Raw genomic sequence first — 19,411 nt, forward strand, 5'->3', positions numbered from 1 at the left:
ACTCCTATCCGCTGTTGCTGCTAAAGTTACATCTGGTCAGAGCTGTGAGATCAATTGGAGAAGGGGAGAATGAAAGGCATGTGGCTGCCAGAGAGCACTGGCTCTTCGCCTCCACCCTCTCCCTCATGAGCTGCTGTTGCATGAGGATAAACCGCAAATAGCTGGAGCTGTTTCTGGAGTTCATCACCTAGTGCTAGCTCGGGGATGTGCAGACTCCCTGCCAAGCGACAGCTCCTCGCCCCATCGCCAGTTACCATTTTCTTGTAAGAGGATTGGGGGCAAGAGGCCATTAGATGAGGGGCCTGATCCTGCCCATGCTTTCTGGCAAGCATGTTGCAAGCACAAGCAGTCCTGTTAACATACGTTGATTGTAGGAGTACCTCTGGGGGTTAATGGGACTGTTCAGAGCAGGCAGGTGCAGCAGTGTGCTCGGTGTTTGAGGGCACCCAACAGAGTGATGACATTCTTAAAAGCCACCTGGAATAGTGCAGCTGTCGTGAGATCATCTGTTCTTGTGAGATTTCTGCCATCTTGGGCTGGCCACATGCTATCTCCAGCCTGAATCCCCTTTGGATCTGCACCAGAACCTGTAGGGATGGGATGGAACCTGGGAATTCGAATTCCTGACATTTGGTGAGGAGGGAGGGTTGGATTTAAATAAATAAATATATGGAGATACACCTATCTCATAGAACTGGAAGGGACCTTGAAAGGTCATTGAGTCCAGCCCCCTGCCTTCACTAGCAGGACCAAGTACTGATTTTTGCCCCAGATCCCTAAGTGGCCCCCTCAAGGATTGAACTCACAACCCTGGGTTTAGCAGGCCAATGCTCAAACCACTGAGCTATCCCTCCCCCCAGGTCAGTTGCCACGTCAGGGCTTTTCCTGATTGTTACTGGAGCTGGTACAAAAATGGATTTTGAACATTCTGTGAAAATTGTTTGGAAGAAAAGGAAGAAAAATTTTATGTCCGTGAATTTTTTCACGCAGTTTTGGTTCTTTTGTCAAAACTCAATGTTTGTTCAGTAGTTGAAACAGAACATTTTCCATTTGTGATGGACAAAGCCTGAAAAATGTAATCTTCTGCTTCTGTCAGTAAAAAGGTGGAAGAACCCACCTCCTTCGGTGGAAAAAAGTTTTGATGACAAAGGTTCAATCAGCTCCAGTTATGAGTACAGTAAAAGCAGCTGTTTGTTCCCCCTGGGAAGGGGTAGCGAAAGGCGGAGGGGCAGGCCTGCCCAGGTATGCTGTGTGTCAGGGAGCCCACACGGGCTGCGTTCCCTTCCTTGCACGCTGTAGAAGTGGTGAGGCCAGTGGCTCGGGGAAAGCCATTCGTTGCCCTGCGACCGCACTAGTGTCGCTGTTCTGTGCTGCGTTTCCAGAAAGCTCCATCATGAGAACATTCTGAAAACACTTAAGTAATGTTGCCTGAAAGCGTGTACCCAGCTTTGTCCTGTAGAGATCACAGCGACAGCGAAACGCCATTTATAGCACGGCTGCCCTGCGAGCAGATTTGGGCCCAGTCCTGGGAGGAGCCAAGGAGCTGCAAATGCTCTCTGAGGTGGTGGGAGCTGCAGGGTCTCGGGATCGGCCCATTGTTCTGGGCAGTTCCTTGCCTGTGATGGTTTGGGGTTAATCGAGGTCACAGATAAAGTCCATAGTTAAATCATTTCAAGTCGGGGAGTCATTGTATGGGGATGTCCCACAGGCCACCCTACCCTGACAAGCGCTGGTATACGATAAGCTAGCAGCAACCCTTCAGCACCTTCCAGAGCTCACTAGACATTTACTTACAGAAGGCATAGCAACATCACTAACAAAATAAACTCCCAGGCTGGCTAGTGCTGACAGTTTCTTCGTCCAGCTCCTCAGGCTCCGGCTGCACAATGAAAGGGTTATTTGCTGTACAGGCCATTTTGTAGACTAGCCGTTTTCTCCGTGGACGGCACTTCCTGCGTCTTCCTACGTGATCCAGGAGGGGGGCGTTGATTTCTCCTCCATTTATTTTGCCTGTTTTCAGGAAATGTCCTGAAATCGTGATTCTGGTGTTGATTTTGCAGTTCTGCTTTGGGGCAAAAAACTGCAAAAGGTCGCCTTTCCCCCCCCCCCCCAAATATGCAATTGTCTTCAAGGAACAGAAAAGCAAAGCCCTCCAGCTGTGCGGCTTTCCTGCTCCGTGGCGGCTGTGTGGGGGGCCTCTCGTGCCACGGGAAGTAGATTGAAGAGCCAGTGTGTTGTCCATTCCTGTTCCTAGTGAATGCCCCTGCCAGCTCCTCTGACTGACCCAGACGTGGCCGGACCATGAGGTTCCCCTGAGTGGGTTGGAAGGGTGGTGCAGTTCCATGCGGGGCTCCGTGAGCACTGCCTGCAGTGGGGGCCGGGGTCAGAATCCAGGTGAGCGAGACCTGGGGGATGCACCCAGCACTGCATGAATGTATCTGCCACTCTGACCCTGTGGGAAGAGAACGTGGGCGCACAGTGTGTGAGGCTGGAGCAGTGTGCGTGCTGTGAGGAGCAGCTGCACGCCCGGATGGAGGGATCCCCCTGTCCCTGGAGATCCCATCACAGTAACTTGGGCTAGGTCCTGGGAAGCAGATTGTGCCCAAAGTAAGTTTGCTCTGGGCGGGGGCGGAAATAGAGAGCCAGATTCTCTCCTCTGCCTGAGCAGAGCTGAGAGGCGAGGGCTGCAGGGAGCGGGCTCCCAGGTGGGGACCTGCTCCAGTTTGTGCCCCTGGAGGATAGGTGTAGCAGAGCTCCACTCCACCCCTCCCGTCCTGGGGACGTTCCCACGCCCTCCCCCCTGTGCCAGGTGTGGGAGAAGGCGGTTATACAGCTCCCCCGTGTGAGGGGGGTTCTCCCGCGGCCAGCTGTGACCAGAACACAGCCACTGTGCAGTGCCCTAGCGACCTGGGGCAGGCAGCCAGCCGAATTCCCTGTCACCAGCGCAGGGTCGACCCCCATTGTTAACCGCTTGCACAGTCCGGTTGTGCCTGTGTCGGCCTCAGAAGTTGCCTCCTTTGTGCGCTGTTCTAGTGAACGTCTGCAGCAGGGACTGTCGCTGTGGTGTGAGGACAGTCCGGTCACACCGTGCCCACGTGACTGTGTCGGACGTACAGTGCGGTGGGGCTGCAGTGACCCCGAAGGCATCTGTGCCTACCCTGAGTGGCCGTGTCCCTGGGACATGGGTTACATGGTTACCATTCAGGGCTGTGTTAATGATGTGGGCTGGCTGTTTCCCTCGAGTTCAGGGCTGAGCCCTGTTTCACAGGTGGCTAACGGTTTGCCGTCAGCTCCATGCTCCAGCACCCCAGGGAGGCGGGGAGGGAGCTGGCTCGGAGCAAGGAGAGCAGCCTGGCACATTTTGAGCTGCGTTAGACAGTAACACGGTGTTACTTGCAATGGAAGTGCCTGCTCTTGAGAGGGGCTGGGGGTGCTCAGAACCGCTCCCTGTTGGGTGGCAGTTGGGATTGTCCAGATCCGAACGCCCTCACTGAGTCCTTGTGTCGATGTCGTAGAGTTTTTCAGGGTCCTGCTCTCTGCTGCCGCCTGAGTTTGGAAGCTGAGACTGCGGGTAGGGGCCGCGGAAGGGAAGGCGCTGTCTGTCACGGCTCCGTTTGAGGGTGCACTGGTCGATCGTTTAACAGAATCAGCTGCACCCCAAAGGCCAGGGCGGCCGCTCTTGGTAAAACACGGCCAGCGCGCCGCGTCACATCCATAGGCATTGACCTGCCGCAGCCCGACCTGTGTGTGGAGGGTTCTCCATGTCCTTGGTGTTGTTTCAGGTTGGAGAAGTCAAGCCAGGTCCGCACAGTATCCAGCAGCAACTTGTTCTTTAAAGGAAGCCGGTTCCGATACAGGTAAATAATGACAGTAAGTAGCAGTTACTGGATATATTTTCAGACGCTCCTCTGGGTGGTGGATGTAGCAGCTTCTTGACTGCTTAAATACAAGACTTTTCTGAATGTCTTTCTGAAAAGAGACTCCTTTGTCGCAGGAGATTTTTGTATCAAAGCATTTCCAGGTAGCCAAGTAACCTAACCATCCTTTTATGTTTCCTTGGATTTTGTTTTATTTTGCTACATGTTATTCCTGATTTTATCCCTTATACCCCTCTTACCTCAACAGACCAAAAAGAGAGAGAGAGAGAGAATTGCAGCTGATTTTTTAAAATACAACAGTGTGTTGAAACATTCCAGTTACTAAAAGATGATGTTCCTTCCTGCATCTGAAGCAGAAGTTTAGATGCTGAATTTTAGCAGGCTGTAATGAACGATCAAAGTGTGGGATGCCGCCAAGCGTTAGAGATTTGTAAGAGGCTCCAAACATTGTGGAGACATTGGGCCAAATTCTGTTCTCACACACACGTGCGTCCATCTGGAGTGGCCCCTGTTGTTTGATGTTCAGAATCCTACACATCAGAGGAGAATTAAATTCCACTCAGGTGGGACTGACCGATCGAACAGGAGGTGACCAAAAGGGGTGCTGCCCTTTGGGAACCCCAAACCTGTTCATTTTTAGCAAATGTCTGTCTTTTCCTCTCTGTTTGGAGGCTGTTTGCCCACGGCACTTGGTTCCCGTGTGTGAGACTGGAGTAGGTCTGGAGTTCTGTTGAAGGATGTACTGTTATGGAGGGCGAGGGCAAAGGGGTGACTGTTTATCAGAGCAGTAGAAAAATCACGGCAATAGCCAGAATGCTTTTTCAGTTCTTGCCCTGTTTCTGTTCTTGAACCACTTGCAGTGGCCGAGTTGCAAAAGAAGTGATGGAATCTAGTGCCAAGATCAAGAGGGAGCCCCCAGAAATTCACAGGTAAGAACCATCAACAACTTCATAGCAGAGTCGTGGACACGAGGTGCATTGATCTACAGCATCTCACCTTGATTTCAGTCCCGCCTAAAGTGTTGGGAATATCCTGTAGTCAGCGAGAGCGTGGCAAGTGCTCTTTCAAGCTGCTTCCTGCACGAGTAGGGTGCATATCACTGGGGTACCATTCCTGAGCAGAGGTTGGTTGTAAAAGGGCTTTGTTAGCTGGAAAGGAAACTGGTTCACTTCTATTTCGTCTTACGGTAACACTGAGCACTTCTTGCAGTCTGGTACTCGGGCAGCGCTAGCACTGGGGTTGGAGTCTTGGGCTGAGTGTGGTGTTTCAGGTCATAGCGGCTTGTTTAAACACATTGCTAATGAGCTTTGCTGCTGTGACTAGACAGTGGGTGAAACCCTAGCCCCATCGAAGTCAATGTAAGTTTTGCCATTAAGGACATAAGAACGGCCATAATGGGTGAGACCAATGGTCCATCTAGCCCAGCCTCTTGTCTTCCGACAGGGGCAAGTACCAACGCTTCAGGGGCACTGTACAAAACAGGGCAATTTTGGAGAGAGACGGCTTCTGCCAATCAGAGGTTTAGGGTCACCCCAAACATGGGGTTACATCCCTGACCATCTTAGCTAATAGCCATTGATGGACCTATCCTCCATGAAATTACCTAGTTCTTTTCTGAACCCGACTATACTTTGGGGCATCACAACATCCCATGGCAGTGAGTTCCATAGGTTAATTGTCCATTGTGTGGAGAAAGTATTTTCTCTTGTTTCTATGAAACCTGCTGCCTATTCATTTCACCACGTGGTGCCTAGTTTTTGTATTGTGGGAAAAGGGCAAATAACACTTCTCTGTGCACTTTCTCCACACGGTCATGATTGTACTGCCTCTATCATATCCCCCTTTGGTTGTCCTTTTACTAAGCCGAGCAGTCTCTCCCCATATGGAAGCTGCTGCGTACCCTTGCTCAGCCTTTTCCAGTTCCACTATGTCCTTTTGGAAACGGGCAGCCGGAACTGGACACAATATTCAAAGGGGGTTTATATGGTGGTTATGATCGTCTCTGTCTTATTTTCTATGCCTTTCCTAATAGCTCCTAACATTGTTAGCCTTTTTCACCACTGCTGGGGTCTTTTGTGGACTTTTACCCTCTGAAGGCAGCGCCCCGTCAGCAGCAGCACAGAAGTAAGGGTGGTAATACCACGACCCCCCTTGCGAGCCTCCCACAACCTCTTTTGGGTCAGGACCCTACAGTTACAACACTGTGAAATTTCAGATTTAAATAGCTGAAATCATGACATTTACAATTTTAAAAATCCCATGATTGTGAAACTGACCAAAATGGACCGTGAATTTGGTAGGGCCCTAAATATAATATATCTGATACCTGCAAGCGGCTTCTCAGCTGCATCACACACGTGTATCACACTCGCACAGTTATCAGTCAGGCCCTGTGTGTAGTATGTGCACCAGGCAAAAGGTTTCTGGGGGAGACTTGCTTTGCCTGTATCTCTGCAGAGGCACTGCTGCTCTGTTACCAGGAGCTCGGAGTGGAGTTTTTGCTCCCAGTCATTCCCGTGCTTTTGACGGGGCTGAACAAGCAGCAGTTCTAAGACTTCTGCTGCCCCCAGGCCTGCCCCTCCTGAGCCAGAATTCCTCCTTGCCCCGGGGAGCAGAACAGGGGCCTTGCTTTGCTGTGCCTGCAGGGTGAGCCGCAAAGACGTAGTTTTGCACATCTCTGGAAGAGACTCGCGTCCGTCTCAGTTTTGTAAGGAGGTTGTTTTCTGTCTGGTATGATGGGGTGGGGGGACTCCAGTGCTTGAAGTGGGGGGGAAATAATTACTTGTTTGGAACACCACTCTCAGCTCCCAGCATCCAGATCCGGCAGAGCTCAGGAAAGAAGCCAAAAGCGAAGCTGTGGGTGCACACATCCTGCATCTGGGCTCTCCACGCCTGGTCTGACCGCTCTGCACCCGACTCCTGCATGGCTTGCTAAGGAGGGCGCAGCTGTGCGCTTTCATTAAGTTGCACCTGCCTGGCTCTTCTGCCTCTCGCTTGGTTTCCTTTTACTAGTCCCTAGGTGTCGTGCTCATCTCTTTGCTTTCTCTACAGAGCAGGATTGGTTCCTAGCCGCAGCTGCCCTTCCATCACTCACGGGCCAAGACTCAGCAGTGTCCCCAGGACTCGAAGGAGAGCTGTTCACATCTCAATCATGGAAGGTGAGCTGGGGGCATGGATAACTCTGGCTGTGTTTTACATGCATGCGCGGTGTTCCAGTCCCAGTCTCCTCCCTCTCCGAGGGCAGTTAATGATGCTTCAGCTGGTTTAATGCTCCTAGTCCCCTCCTGAATGGAATAATTGCCAGTTAGAGCAGAGAATCCCCTGCCTGAGAGCAGAGGTATTCGGCTGCACACTCATTTGTGGCTCACCTAGGAGTCCAGTGGATGTTTCTGCCTTACCAGCTAGCACCGTATACGCTGATTTCTTCTCCTCTGCTCCAGCCACCAGTAAAGGGGAGATGTCAGTCAGCAACAGGAGGCTGTAGCTGCTCGGGCAGGATCAAAAGATCTAGCCAAATAGAGCAATGGGCAGTTCATCGCCATGACAGTAACAAGATCGGATCTTAGCAGCTTCTTGGCACTAGTCAAACGAAGGGGACTCCCAAGCAAGAGGGGTGGCTGGGTGGGTGTGGTTAGAGAGCGCTAAATGGACCCCAGATGCCAAAGGTGGGTACAGATTATTTGGGGTAGTTGACTCTGGGGTAATGGGCGTTTATCTGTGTAATGATGTATATTAGATACACAAACAGAGAGCGATGCGCTGGCACATATATAGTTCTATAGGTACGACATACATACGGGTATAGACATGTATAAATATAGATTGCACCAAAGGGACTAACGTGCTATTTTTAAAACATTCCCAGTGGCCCCATCGAATGTTCTGACCTGAGAGCTGGGGAGCAGCCTAGAGGGCTTGTGGTGCATTAGGGGAACGCACAGGAGTGGGGGGCTGGAGGAGACCTCGAGAGGTCACGTAGTTCAGCTCCCTGCACTGAGGCAGGGCCGTGAAGCTAGAGCTTCCCTGACAGGGGTTTGTCCAACCTCTTCTTAGAACCCTGCAGTGACGGGGCTTCCACAGCCTCCCTCCGGAGCCTGCTCCAGGGCTTAACTACCGTTAGAAAGTTCTTCCGAAGCAGGGCCGGCTCCAGGCACCAGCGAACGAAGCAGGTGCTTGGGGCGGCCAATGGGAAGGGGCGGCACGTCTGGGTCTTCGGCAGCAATTCGGCGGCGGGTCCCTCAGTCCCTCTGGGAGCGAAGGACCCGCTGCCGAATTGCTGCCGAAGAATGAAGCGGCACAGTTGAGCTGCCGCCTAAGTGCCGCCGATCGCGGATTTTTTTTTTTCTTTCTTCGCCGCTTGGGGCGGCAAAAAAGCCTGAGCCGGCTCTGTTCCTAAGAGCCAATCTAAATCTCCTTGCTGCAAACTGAGCTGATGACTTCTTGTCCTACCCTCCGTGAACGTGGAGAACAATGAATCACCATCCTCTTTATAACGTATTTGACGACTGTTATCAGCACACACACACACACACACACACACACACACACAGAGTTTTGTCTTCTCTAGATTAAACAATCCCAGTACTTTCAACCTTTCCTCATCGCTCATGTTTTCTAAACCTCTCGTTATTTTTGTTGCTCTCCTCTGGACTCTCCAATGAGGGAGTTCAGGGAAGCTGACGTAGGAGTTTAACAGGAGTTTCTGTATGTGCTGAATACCCCTGAGCCCGAGCTATCTCGGGCATTGATTACGTGAAAACATATTTCATTCATCATTAAGAAAATATTGACTGAAAGAAAGGATATCTCCATTATTTCCTTTCTATCTCCTAGAGCTGGAAGGGACCTTGAAAGTTCATCAAGTCCAGGCCCCTGCCTTCACTAGCAGGACCAAGTACTGATTTTTGCCCCAGATCCCTAAATGGCCCCCTCAAGGATTGAACTCACAACCCTGGGTTAGCAGGCCAATGCTCAAACCACTGAGCTATCCCTCCCCCGTAACTGGTCACTTATGAGAAAAAAAATGGCTTTGGTCATTAACACCCCCAGAAATCATAGGGCTCTTGTATAGTGACAGGATTGTTGGCTTTGTAGCAAGTCTGCACAGCAGAGTTTAGATCAAATGTGTAGCAGAGTTGTTCCCTGTATTTTATGGCAGTGCACTTCGCTGGAAGTACCTGAGGCCTGGGTTTTAAGGCCACTCACCTAGAATTAACTCTGAATTCTCCCTAGAAATGAGTTTATAGCTTATTATAAGCAGAGTTGAGTGAACAATTCATAGCAAGTCATATGGCCATCTCATTTAGCTGCTTCTTCTTCTCTTTGTGATTTTCTGTGAGATATATTTGCTGTTTCAGATTATCTGTCAAAAACTTTCTGCAAATGATTCTTAGCCTGTCGGTGGTTCACGAGAAGTTTATTGTGCATATTTGATATTCAAAATGTATTTGTTAGTTTTGATTAGACATGTAGATCACATGATTGTGTCCTGGTCCCTGATTGGATGCAGATGATTCTTCAACTCAGGCTTCCACGGGGGTTCCTCGCTTGGAATCTCACTGACCCTCCTTTAATTGTATCTGGAACATCTGTGATTGTGTTTTGCACACACACAACCTGCATTTGTGTATGCCATACAGGGCACAGGCAGGGAGAGTCTCCTCTGCACTCGCGTGTGAACACAGGTACGGCAGCCTGTGGAAAATGGGGCTGGGGGCCTGATGCTGATCTCTTATGGCGGCAAATCCAGAGTCATTCCCAGGAAGGCGGTAGAGCTACGCCAGTGGAAGTGAGATCAGACTCCGGCCCTGGCTCCTCGGCTGCCTAGGGACCTTCATTCCCAGCTTTCTTTGGGGATTCATTTACAAACCAAATAAGAACAATTGTTTTGAATTGTCAGGCTAACGTTGTGTGGGTTAAGAGAACTGCAGCTTGCTTTTAAGGTGACTGGTAGCTATTGACGGTCTTAGCCCTTGTGTAACAAGCTGGTGGCCTGGGAATTTCCTTGGTTTCTTCACAACCTGGCTGCAGAGACAGAATCCCTGTGTAGGCTGCAGGCTGTGCAGTGATAACGCCCCCTTCCCCGACTACTGTCCTTCCCCTGCCCAGACCGTTGCTCTCTGCCGCCCACTTCGGAGAGAGGTGGCTCCCTGCTGGGCGAAAGGCTGGCCCAGGTCAGATTTACTAGCCCGAGTGCTGCTGGGAGCTCCCGCTGCCAAGAGAGCCTTGTGCACCCGACTGGCTGGGGCTTAAGAACCAGACCTTAGCTCCAGCAGCCAAGGAATTCGTTTTATTTTAATGCTTCCATGGCCATCAAGCTGATTCATTAGCAAAAAGCTCGTCAGTGCTCGGCTGTCCCCCAGCAGTTGGTTGGCAGGGGTGGGAGGTGACGGTTTGGAACGGAAGCCCTGCATTTTCAATGCATGCACCACCTTGTAGCCTGGGAACCTGTGCTAACGGGGATGAGAGGTGTGTGACTAACCCCCCCTCCACACACCCAGGCCTCCCTTTGATAACGTACCCTAGGAGGCCCTGTGCAGAGGGGAGGAGGGGGATCTCGCAGGGCTCCCCCATCACTACAAAACTCCTGGCTGCAATAGCTAGTGGCAGCTTTCAAATACAAATGAACATAGGGATGGTTGAATCGCTGTCACTAACGCCCAGATGCTCGGTAGGAGTTCTGGGCAGCGAAAAGATTCCTGCTGGTGAAAGCGACACCATGGCTAAGTCTATCGGCTTCACTTAAATATCTGCCAGTGACTGAAAACAGCCCTTCCCAGTGACAGACAGATCTGTTCTCTGGCAGGAGAAGGGGAAAGCCATCCCGGCCAAACAGCTCCTTTCCTTCCCGGACAGCAGCTGCTGGTGCCAGGGAAAGGAAACGGTGGTGTGAATCCCAGGGGATAGCAGGTATGTTGAGCAGGGTTGCCTGCCAGTCGTTGTGTCCTAGCCCAAATAACACTTTCCGTGGGAAACACAAGCCCAACACAGCCCTGCACTCAGCTGCGTGCCGGGGCCATGCATCGGGAAGCGTGGTGCAGAGCTAGTCCCACGGCGGATGCAGAATGCCCTTGTAAACAGGCTGGCGCACAGAAGTGGGACTACTACAGAAAGAGCCTCCTACGGGAAAGGCTGTTGCGTCTCGGGGTTTCCCAAAAGCCAGTGTATTCCGGCTCCGACGCAGCACGATAGCAGGGCCCGGTCCTGCCCCCTTGTGGACAGAGAGTTTTGCCACTGTCCTCAGTGGAGGCAGGATTGGGCCCATATCGCATTCTAGGGCGGGGGGTGGTCAAACTACGGCCCATGGGCTGGATCCGGCCCATGGGATTGTCACCCCTGTGGCGCCGCGGGGCTAAGGCAGGCTCCCTGGCTGCCCTGGCCCCGCGCCACTCCTGGAAGCGGCCGGCACCACGTCCCTGCGACCCCTTGGATAGAGGAGGCAGAGGGCTCTGCACACTGCCCTCACCTGCGGATACCTCCCCCTGCAGCTCCCATTGGCTGGGAATGGGGAACCGCGGCCAATGGGAGCTTGGGAGGAGGTACCTGCAGGTGAGGGCAGAGCGTGGAGCCCTCTGTCCCCTCTGCCCCCAGGGGCTGCAGGGACGTGGTGCCGGCCGCTTCCGGGAGCGGCGCGGGGCCAGAAGCCTGCCTTAGGCCCGCTGCGCACCGCTGCCACCCTGGAGCCACTCGAGGTAAGCAGGCCGGGCCGGAGCCTGCACCCTGAACCCCTCCTGCACCTCAACCCCCTGCCCTGAGCCCCTTCCTACACCCCGCACCCCTCGTGCACCTCAACCCCCTGCCCTCAGCCCCCTCCTGCACTCCGCACTCCCTCCTGCGTCGCAACCCCCTGCCCCGGCCTTACATTCATGGCCCTGCATGCAATTTCCCCACCCAGATGTGGCCCTCAGGCCAAAAAGTCCCCCGTCCCCCCCGTTCTAGGGGTGCTGAGTAGAGTGGGGATGGTCCCAGAGGAGGTGAAGGATTGGTTTGCATACGGTGAATATCAGATTGTGCTGGGGGCGGGGAAGGGGGTCAGCCCAGGACCCCATGACTTAGTGCGGTAGCACGGTCCAATATGCCACAAAAGGATCCACTGCAAAGCAAGCAGGGAATTCAATAACTAACATTTCACACCATTATTCTACCCAACCCCCAGGCTGCAGCTGCCTTTCCTCACGCTCACTTCAGCAACATGGAAGCCCAGAATAGCGCTGGCTCCCGGCTCAGCTCACCACAGTCATTTACGTCACTGCTGCCATTGGGTGAAGCGGCTGCAGCCCTCACCCTGTGCATTCCTGCGGCGGCTCCGTCCCACGCTGGGCCGTGCCCTGCTGCCGCGCCCAGGGGAGCGGAGAGGCTGCAGGAAGGGGGCTAGTCCAAGGCCACCATGGTGAAGTGTCTGATAAAGATTAAGACGAAAGTTACCGTCCATCTGCGGATAATCAACCACTGCTACCGGGATGTGACGGTGCGAGTGCTGAGCGTGGGCCCCCAGCTGCTAGGCAAAGCGCTCGGTGCCTCGCCTCTCCTCCCGGCCCTCCCCGGCTTCGCCCGCGCCGCGCCACGGGACCAGCGCCACGGGCTCACACCAGGTAACTAGCGGCCACGTCTCTGCTCAGCTTGGCCGAACACACGCTGCTCCCCGCCCGCAGAGCCAGGCCTCGGGGAGGAGAGGAATGGGCACCCTTGCTCCTGGGTCAAATCCACATTGTGTCCCCTCCTGCGCTTTTACTGCGCTCTCCACAGCAGGGGCCTGGGTCACCGCTGGGCCTGCACCACGGGGCTAAGTCTGGCTCCAGCCGTTCCCAGAAGTCGGCCTGGTTGGAGCTGGTGGCTCAGCTCAGTCTCCTTTAGAGAGAAGAGCCAGGAGGGGCGGGGGGGGGGGGCTGAATAGGAAGGGCCCCAGTGCAGGGCTGTATGGATTTGAGTGTGGTTCAGGCACTTGCAGGTGCTCAGATACCAGGGTGATGGGCAGCAGCAGCAGAAAACGCAAAGCTGGCTGTATAAGTCTCCAGCAGCGTCTGACAGCTGTCAGCGAACATCCTGCCTCTGCCAGAAAGGTTCACGGCTGCAGACTGGGGGCTGGCCTCCTTAGAACAAAAATACCGGTCATGGTGAGAACGTTTTCATTGCTCTGCTGTGCTTACGCGGCGCCTTCCTGCATGTCGGCAGGCGGGGGTGGGCCGATGCCTCCTGGCTCATGGCATTCATTTGAAAATGAGCAGGCGCAGGAGGCTGCGTACTCAGGAAGCGGTTCAGCGGGAGAGCTGGCAAAGCTCAAGGGACTCCAGGAGCTGGAACATGAGCGGGAAGGTTCCACACTTGGCTGAAAGCAGGTTCAGCCCCGACCCAGCGGGCGGAGAGAGCGCTGCTGCTTGCTCGCTCCAGGGGAAACAGGAGCCGTGTTAGCTCTCCTGAAATGATCATGGTCTCGTCTTACCGCAGTCACGGGCAGGGGACGTGCCAAGGGGAAGGATGGGGACGGGGCACTTTTCGCTGTTACTGCTAAGGAGGAAATGCAGCCCTAGGCGGAGCGGCTGGTACGAGACCCAGGCCCCACTCCAGTCCTGTGTCAGCCTGAAGCTGTCTGGGTTTTGTACACGCCCGTCCGCCCAGCAGGGCATTTCCCCGTGTGAGTTCTAGGCAATGCTATGGACCCTATTCCCAGAGGCACGTCCATCCCGTCCCACTGCCTGTGGGCGGCCGGCGTGCTGAGCTCATGCCCTTAGCGGCCAGCGTCTTCACACACGGGCCCTGTGACGGCAGAACCGTCTTCCTCCCTGTGCCACGGTCCTGGGGTCTTGGCGCTTGGCCAGCACAGGCAGCAGCACAACGTGATGGAGGCTGTTGCGCTACAGCTTAACGGCCACCCTCTTGGAATTCACAGCCGCAGCAGAGGGCGATTTGTCTTCAGGCGGGCGCTGGAGCAGGCTCCAGCCATGGGTGGAAAGTCAGCAGGCAGAGGGGGGGCAGAGCTAAGGCTGGTGGTGGAAACATTAGTGTCTTTCCCAAATTTCTAGATTTTGGAGGGGGGGGGGAAGGAGGTTGGCTTTTAGTGCCTGAGGACAGTCGCTCAGCCTTGTTTTAAAGGGCCGGCTTGTCTCTCAGTATGTTGCCTGGGCAGTTGACACACACCTACGGCACGTACGCGATGCTCGTAGATGCTGTAGAGGGGCTAGGACTATTTTATGCCATCCTTAAGCACTACGTCAGACTCTCACATACGGGGGCCTGATAGCGTGTGATGCCTGCGTGTCACTGGACGGGGATGCTGTAGGCAGCACGTTAACACAGCCCCCCCGGCCTCAGTTACTCTCTCAGTGCAAACGCTATTCGGTTGATGTGTTACCAGCGGGGCTCAGAGCTGCAGGCAGCGAGCTGGTGCATTGGGTTTTGAACTAAGGCCCCCTAGGGTGCTCATACGAATGGCTCAAGCTGCGCTTGCTGTCCCGGCACAGGCAGCGCTAGTCCGTGTGTCGGGCAGCCGGAGGGAGTGGGGTTTACGCCCTTGCTGCCCTACCTACACAGACATTAGCCAGGGGGTTGAATTTTAAGCGGGCAGCAGCCTATTGTCCCACTGCACTTGTTCCTCCGTCAACATTGCTGCCTGGGCCGGGGTCCCGAGCTGCCCCACAAAACCTTCTCAGCCTCAATTCATAGGAGCCGCCTTTCCCCGGATGTAAATGATTCCCTCCTATGGGCAGGAGCGGGGAGGGGGAACGGATGGGGCATCGCCAGTGTGTGTCCACAGGGCAGGCAGGGACCAGAGTTCAAAGCGCTAAAGCTGGGTGCTCCCCATGAGCGCGCCGCTTGTCATGGGCTCTGCCAGCAATACGGGGTCCAGTGACGGGGAGGCCCTGGGCTGGCAGCCCTAGGTCCGGGGTGTGTGGTGGGAAACTGGGGCAGTGATGCTGCCTCCCCGGCCTGGCTGTGGCTCCCTACTGAGGCATTAGGGTTGCCAAGTGTCCAGTGGAAAAGGACCCTGGCGGCCACTAAAATCCGGTCGGCAGCGCAGCGGGGCTAAGGCAGGCTCCTTACCTAAATAAATAAATGGAGATCTCCTAGAACTAGAAGGGACCTTGAAATGTCATCGTGTCCAGCTCCCTGCCTTCACTAGCAGGACCAAGTACTGATTTTGCCCCAGATCCCCAAGTGGCCCCCTCAAGGATTGAACTCACAACCCTGGGTTGAGCAGGCCAATGCTCAAACCACTGAGCTATCCCTGCCCTGGCTCCACATGGCTCTCGGAAGTGGCCAACATGTCTGGCTCCTAGGCGCAAGCAGGGGCAGCCACTGGGGCTCTGTGCGCTTCCCCCGCCCCAAGCGCCGACTCTGCAGCTCCCATTGGCCAGGAACTGCGGCCAGTGGGAGCTGCAGGGATGGTGCCTGTGGGTGCTGGCAGTGTCCCCAGCTCCTCTGCCTAGGAGCTGACCATGCCAGCCGCTTCCAGGAGTGCTGCCCCCGGACCCTCTCCCACACCCCACCACCCTTCCCCAGCCTGGTGAAAGTGAGTGAGGGTGGGGGAGAGCGAGTAACAGCGGGAGGGGGGAGCGGGGCCTCAGGGCAGGGCAAGGGTGTTTGGGTTTGTGTGCTTAGAAGGTTGGCAACCCCCTGAGGCACCGCTGTAGGGCTGATGGGCAGGAGGGTGGAGACCTTGTGCCACCGCCCCTGCTCCACGGGTGGCAGTAGGGCGGCCAGTCACGTGTGGGGCCCAGTGTGCCAGGAGTACCTGCACGGTCCCCTACATGTTAAAGCAGGGGGTAGGTGTTGAACAGCTAAAACCCTGCCCTGTCTGTAATGCAATGGTCCCCAACCTGGGAGCAGGCTGCAGCTGTGGGCAAGGGGGAATGTGGACGGGGTAAGGGCCCAAGGCTGGGGCCACAGCCAGGGGCCAACCCTCGACCAGGGGTGAGGGCGGGAGCCGATCCCCAGGTGCAGGACTGGCAGCCAGGACCCCAGACATGGAGAGGGTGGGGGCAGCCAGGACTCTGGGTGTGGGACCATCGGCGATGGCCAGGGCGAGGAGTGGAGCTGGGGGGAGGGCGCTCTCCCCCCTCCCCCTTTGTCAGAATACTACTGTGACATTAGCGGGCATGGGGATTTTTTATCGGTTGCACACCAGAGGAAAGGCACCCACATGCTTTTAAAGCACAAACACCTGCCTAAAGCCCACCCCCTAGCATGGGCTCTCTAGCTGTGAGCTGGTGCCTATGGCCCAAGAGGGACAGACATCCTCCCCTCGTGGTAGCTTAACAGAAACACGTTCTAATGGTCCCCTCCCGCACACACCCACCACCTCCCAGCCTGGGGCAAAGCCCAGCAGGCCCCTTTGCCATCACACCTCAGAAAGAGACTTAGGGACTGATACCGGGCAAAGCCTGGCCCGCTGGCAATGGCTGGCTGTCGGTACCAGCGGCGGGCTGGTCACACATTAAGGCTGTGGGAAATAAGCTGTTGGCCTCAGCGAGTCCCTTCTAGCTGAGCTCTTTGTCAGGGCCGGGGGCAGCACTCCTAGGGCCACCTGGGGGCTGCTGAAGGCGGTATTGGTGTGGCAGGAGGTGCCACGCGTCACTCGTCCCTCTTAAACCAGTGCACTGGCCTTGTTGGGTTTTATAGTTCATCCCAGAGCAGGCCCCTCCAGCACTTCCCCTAAATGGGGCTTGGTGGTGACCTTCAACGCCCCCCCCCCCCCATGGCATTTTTCATACACAGAGGGGTGTTTGGCCTTTTGTCTTGGCCCAATGCCAAGAGCATTAACTGCATCACACCTACCTACATTCCTGCTACTCTTACAAGTGGAGCCCAGCGTCACTGCCTGGCCTAAGCTGGTGGCAGTGTTGCTCTGGGCTATTGGATAGCGACTGCGGGGCAATAACTCAGGCAGGAGCCCTCCAGAGTGGCTGGGGTTACAAAGCTTAATTATTTCATGTTTGTAAGTGCGTTGCTGACTCGCGTTTCCTGCGGCAAGGGCTGTATGCTGTTGTACCGCTTCGTACCTTACCAGCGCTGAAATGGTTTCACTGAAGTCCTGTTGAAACCACTGTGAACTGCTGAGGGCTCAGCCCTTTGACAATCAGGTATCTAAATATGGCCTAAGGAAGCTAAATTTAGGCCCCCAGTTTTGAAGTGGGTGACTAGCTCAAACACATTTAGGGAGGTTTGTGACTGTGTTGCAGGCAAACAGCCGCAGGAAGGCCAACAGCGCAGTAGCCTAGATTAAATACGAGCAGCTAAATGTGAAAATGCCTTTTAGTTCACTTAATTCAAAGGCTGTAGGAATGGGGTGAGTGGCTGAAAGAGTCACTTGCGTTTAATCATCCCCGGCCATGGAATCTAGTACTGCAGTGCCCTTGGCATAGCACGTTATGGTTAAATGCCTGTGAATGACTGTACGAGGCATTTATTTAAGCCGTTGATAGATGGTATCCTCGGTGTGATGTGAAGTGAGTATGTTACAGTTCTTTAGGTGGATGGAAATGACGCGGCGGGTGATTGGGGCTGTGATTTAATGAGGCCAAGCTGCTGCGCCGAGGTTCCCTTTTGCAAACGCTGTGTGTGCTCAATGTCCTGCCACAAGCCTGACGGTGTTGGTATCGGCGCTGTAGACATGTATGCGACCATGGGCATGTGCACACACTCGCACTGCTGAACCCTTTGCCTCAAAATGGACCCAAAGCCGTTCTTCAGGATTTGAGAACAGTTAATGTTTCTGCCTCCATTTTTGCTGTCGTATGTTGCGACTCTGCCTATCAGAGCCAGGGTGCTCGCATGCTGAAAGAGAGGCTGGTCTAGCACGCTTTCCAGCCCAGCCTCGTCAGACCTGTTGGAATAGAACTGAAGACCGCTAGGGATTTTTTCCCCAAAACCTGCGTTCCAGCCATTCTTACGGGTTTGCATGCTAACATGCAGCCAGTAAGGGGGGGTGCAGTACCAAGTCTCTGAAAGGATTTTCATGAATTATAGAAACTAAACATGGACCAGATCCCTGTTAGCTCAGCTTGCTCTTCTCCCTGCCACAATGTAGGCCAGGAATTGCACGCCCCTGGCGGCAGGTTTGAGTCACATGGAGGAATGAAGGCTGGAGCCTAGGCAGTAGCAAAGGGGTTTAAAAAGGAGAATCCACTTCACGGATCCTTGCTTCCATGAGCAAGGATTATTTTGTCTTTGGCTGTAACACGTTCTTGTATGGGCACAGTGAAGAAATATGGCTCTGTGCGGTACGTTAGCTCAAGGTGATTGCATAGCTTTAGAACATAGATTGTGGTTACAGCACAGAAATACTAAACCGAATGCATGGCATTACTTTCAGCCCCAGCTGAAATTAGCTGCTTCATCTTTTCTGCAAACATTGTGCACTATGTTCTCATGACACTTATACTGACACCACCAAAGTTAAAGGCAAAATTACCAGGGTCGACAATTTGTCTGTTAAAAACAAAACATCTAAACCATCCCTTTGGAAGTTCATCCTGCCACGTGAGGCTTGGCGGCCACTCCTGCAGGTGCCAGGTTTTTGGGACATGCAGGGTTTGCGGTTATATTTCTGTGCAGTTTTGTGCTGCTAGGCAGTTGCAGTATTTTGAGAAAGCAACACCTAGGGTCAGGTCCTCAGCTAGCATAAGGCACTTGGCTTCAGTGACTCCAGTGGCACACACTTACCCCAGCTAATGGTCTGGCCCCTCGTTACTGGGATTGATGCTACTGGCACCCAACCTGAGCCCCTCACTCAGCAGAAAGCAATGGCAGGGTTCTCGTGTTCCTGAAGTGCCGCTGACGCTTACGGCCTGCCCGTATCTGCATCAGTCACAAGCCTGATGTCATTAGTGGGAGACAGCTGCTAGGAAATCTTTCCAAAGCCAGGATTTGGGGAGTCAATGCTGGCGCAGGATGTGCATTTTCTGCCACTGCCCCTCCATTAACAGTAATTACACTGCTCACCATGCAAGGCCCCCCCACCGGCCTTTGCTGGGGCCTAGTAGCATCCCTCCCCTGGAGAATTTGTGTATGAGCTAAATCAAGCAGCAGGACTATTCAAGGGTGACTGCTTTACAGGCGGTGACTTGCACAAATGCTAGGGCACCTCATTGCCGAAGACCCAGTGGTGTCTGGGTTTGTGCCATTCCGCTCCTTGCATCTCATACAGCATCCTGCTCAGTCCTCCCTGCTGGCCAAATACAGCCTGCAGTGGGAGGAGCGAGGCAGGTTGCACTGGATCAAGGTTTTACTGCCCTTGTTTCCAGTTAGCACCCTAAAGCAACTCCCTGAAGACATTAATCAGTGCGTCAGTTCTCCGCTACTTACTGGGGGGCGATGCATGATGCAGGTTAAACTGTTCACAGAATACTCGTGCGCCACCCTGTGCGGCTGCTGAGACAGAGTGAAGGGGTGTTTGATGGAATTCTCTTGCACAAGACATTTATCTTCACTAGCACAGAAAACTGTGTCACGTTAAGGTTGCTACTGGTACCTGGCACCTTTCCAGGCCATGGACAGTAGCAGCTTGTATAGTCTCAGATCCCCATCTTGCTCTCAGG

The 19,411-nt window shown here is 54.1% G+C and overlaps 1 protein-coding gene across 1 annotated transcript in view; it reads left to right on the plus strand.

Moving 5' to 3' along the window:
* The window catches only part of FRMD5 (FERM domain containing 5), a 77,869-nt gene that overhangs the window by 53,728 nt on the left and 4,730 nt on the right, over nucleotides 1-19,411 (plus strand). Inside the window, exons 10-12 of the mRNA XM_026648418.2 lie at nucleotides 3,783-3,857; nucleotides 4,739-4,807; nucleotides 6,930-7,036. Coding sequence (XP_026504203.1) covers nucleotides 3,783-3,857; nucleotides 4,739-4,807; nucleotides 6,930-7,036 — 251 coding nt within the window. The remainder of the gene's footprint in view (nucleotides 1-3,782; nucleotides 3,858-4,738; nucleotides 4,808-6,929; nucleotides 7,037-19,411) is intronic.

The sequence above is a fragment of the Terrapene carolina genome, unplaced genomic scaffold, assembly GCF_002925995.2.
Source record: "Terrapene carolina triunguis isolate 2854851 unplaced genomic scaffold, T_m_triunguis-2.0 Scaffold67, whole genome shotgun sequence".
NCBI classification, from domain to species: Eukaryota; Metazoa; Chordata; order Testudines; family Emydidae; genus Terrapene; species Terrapene triunguis.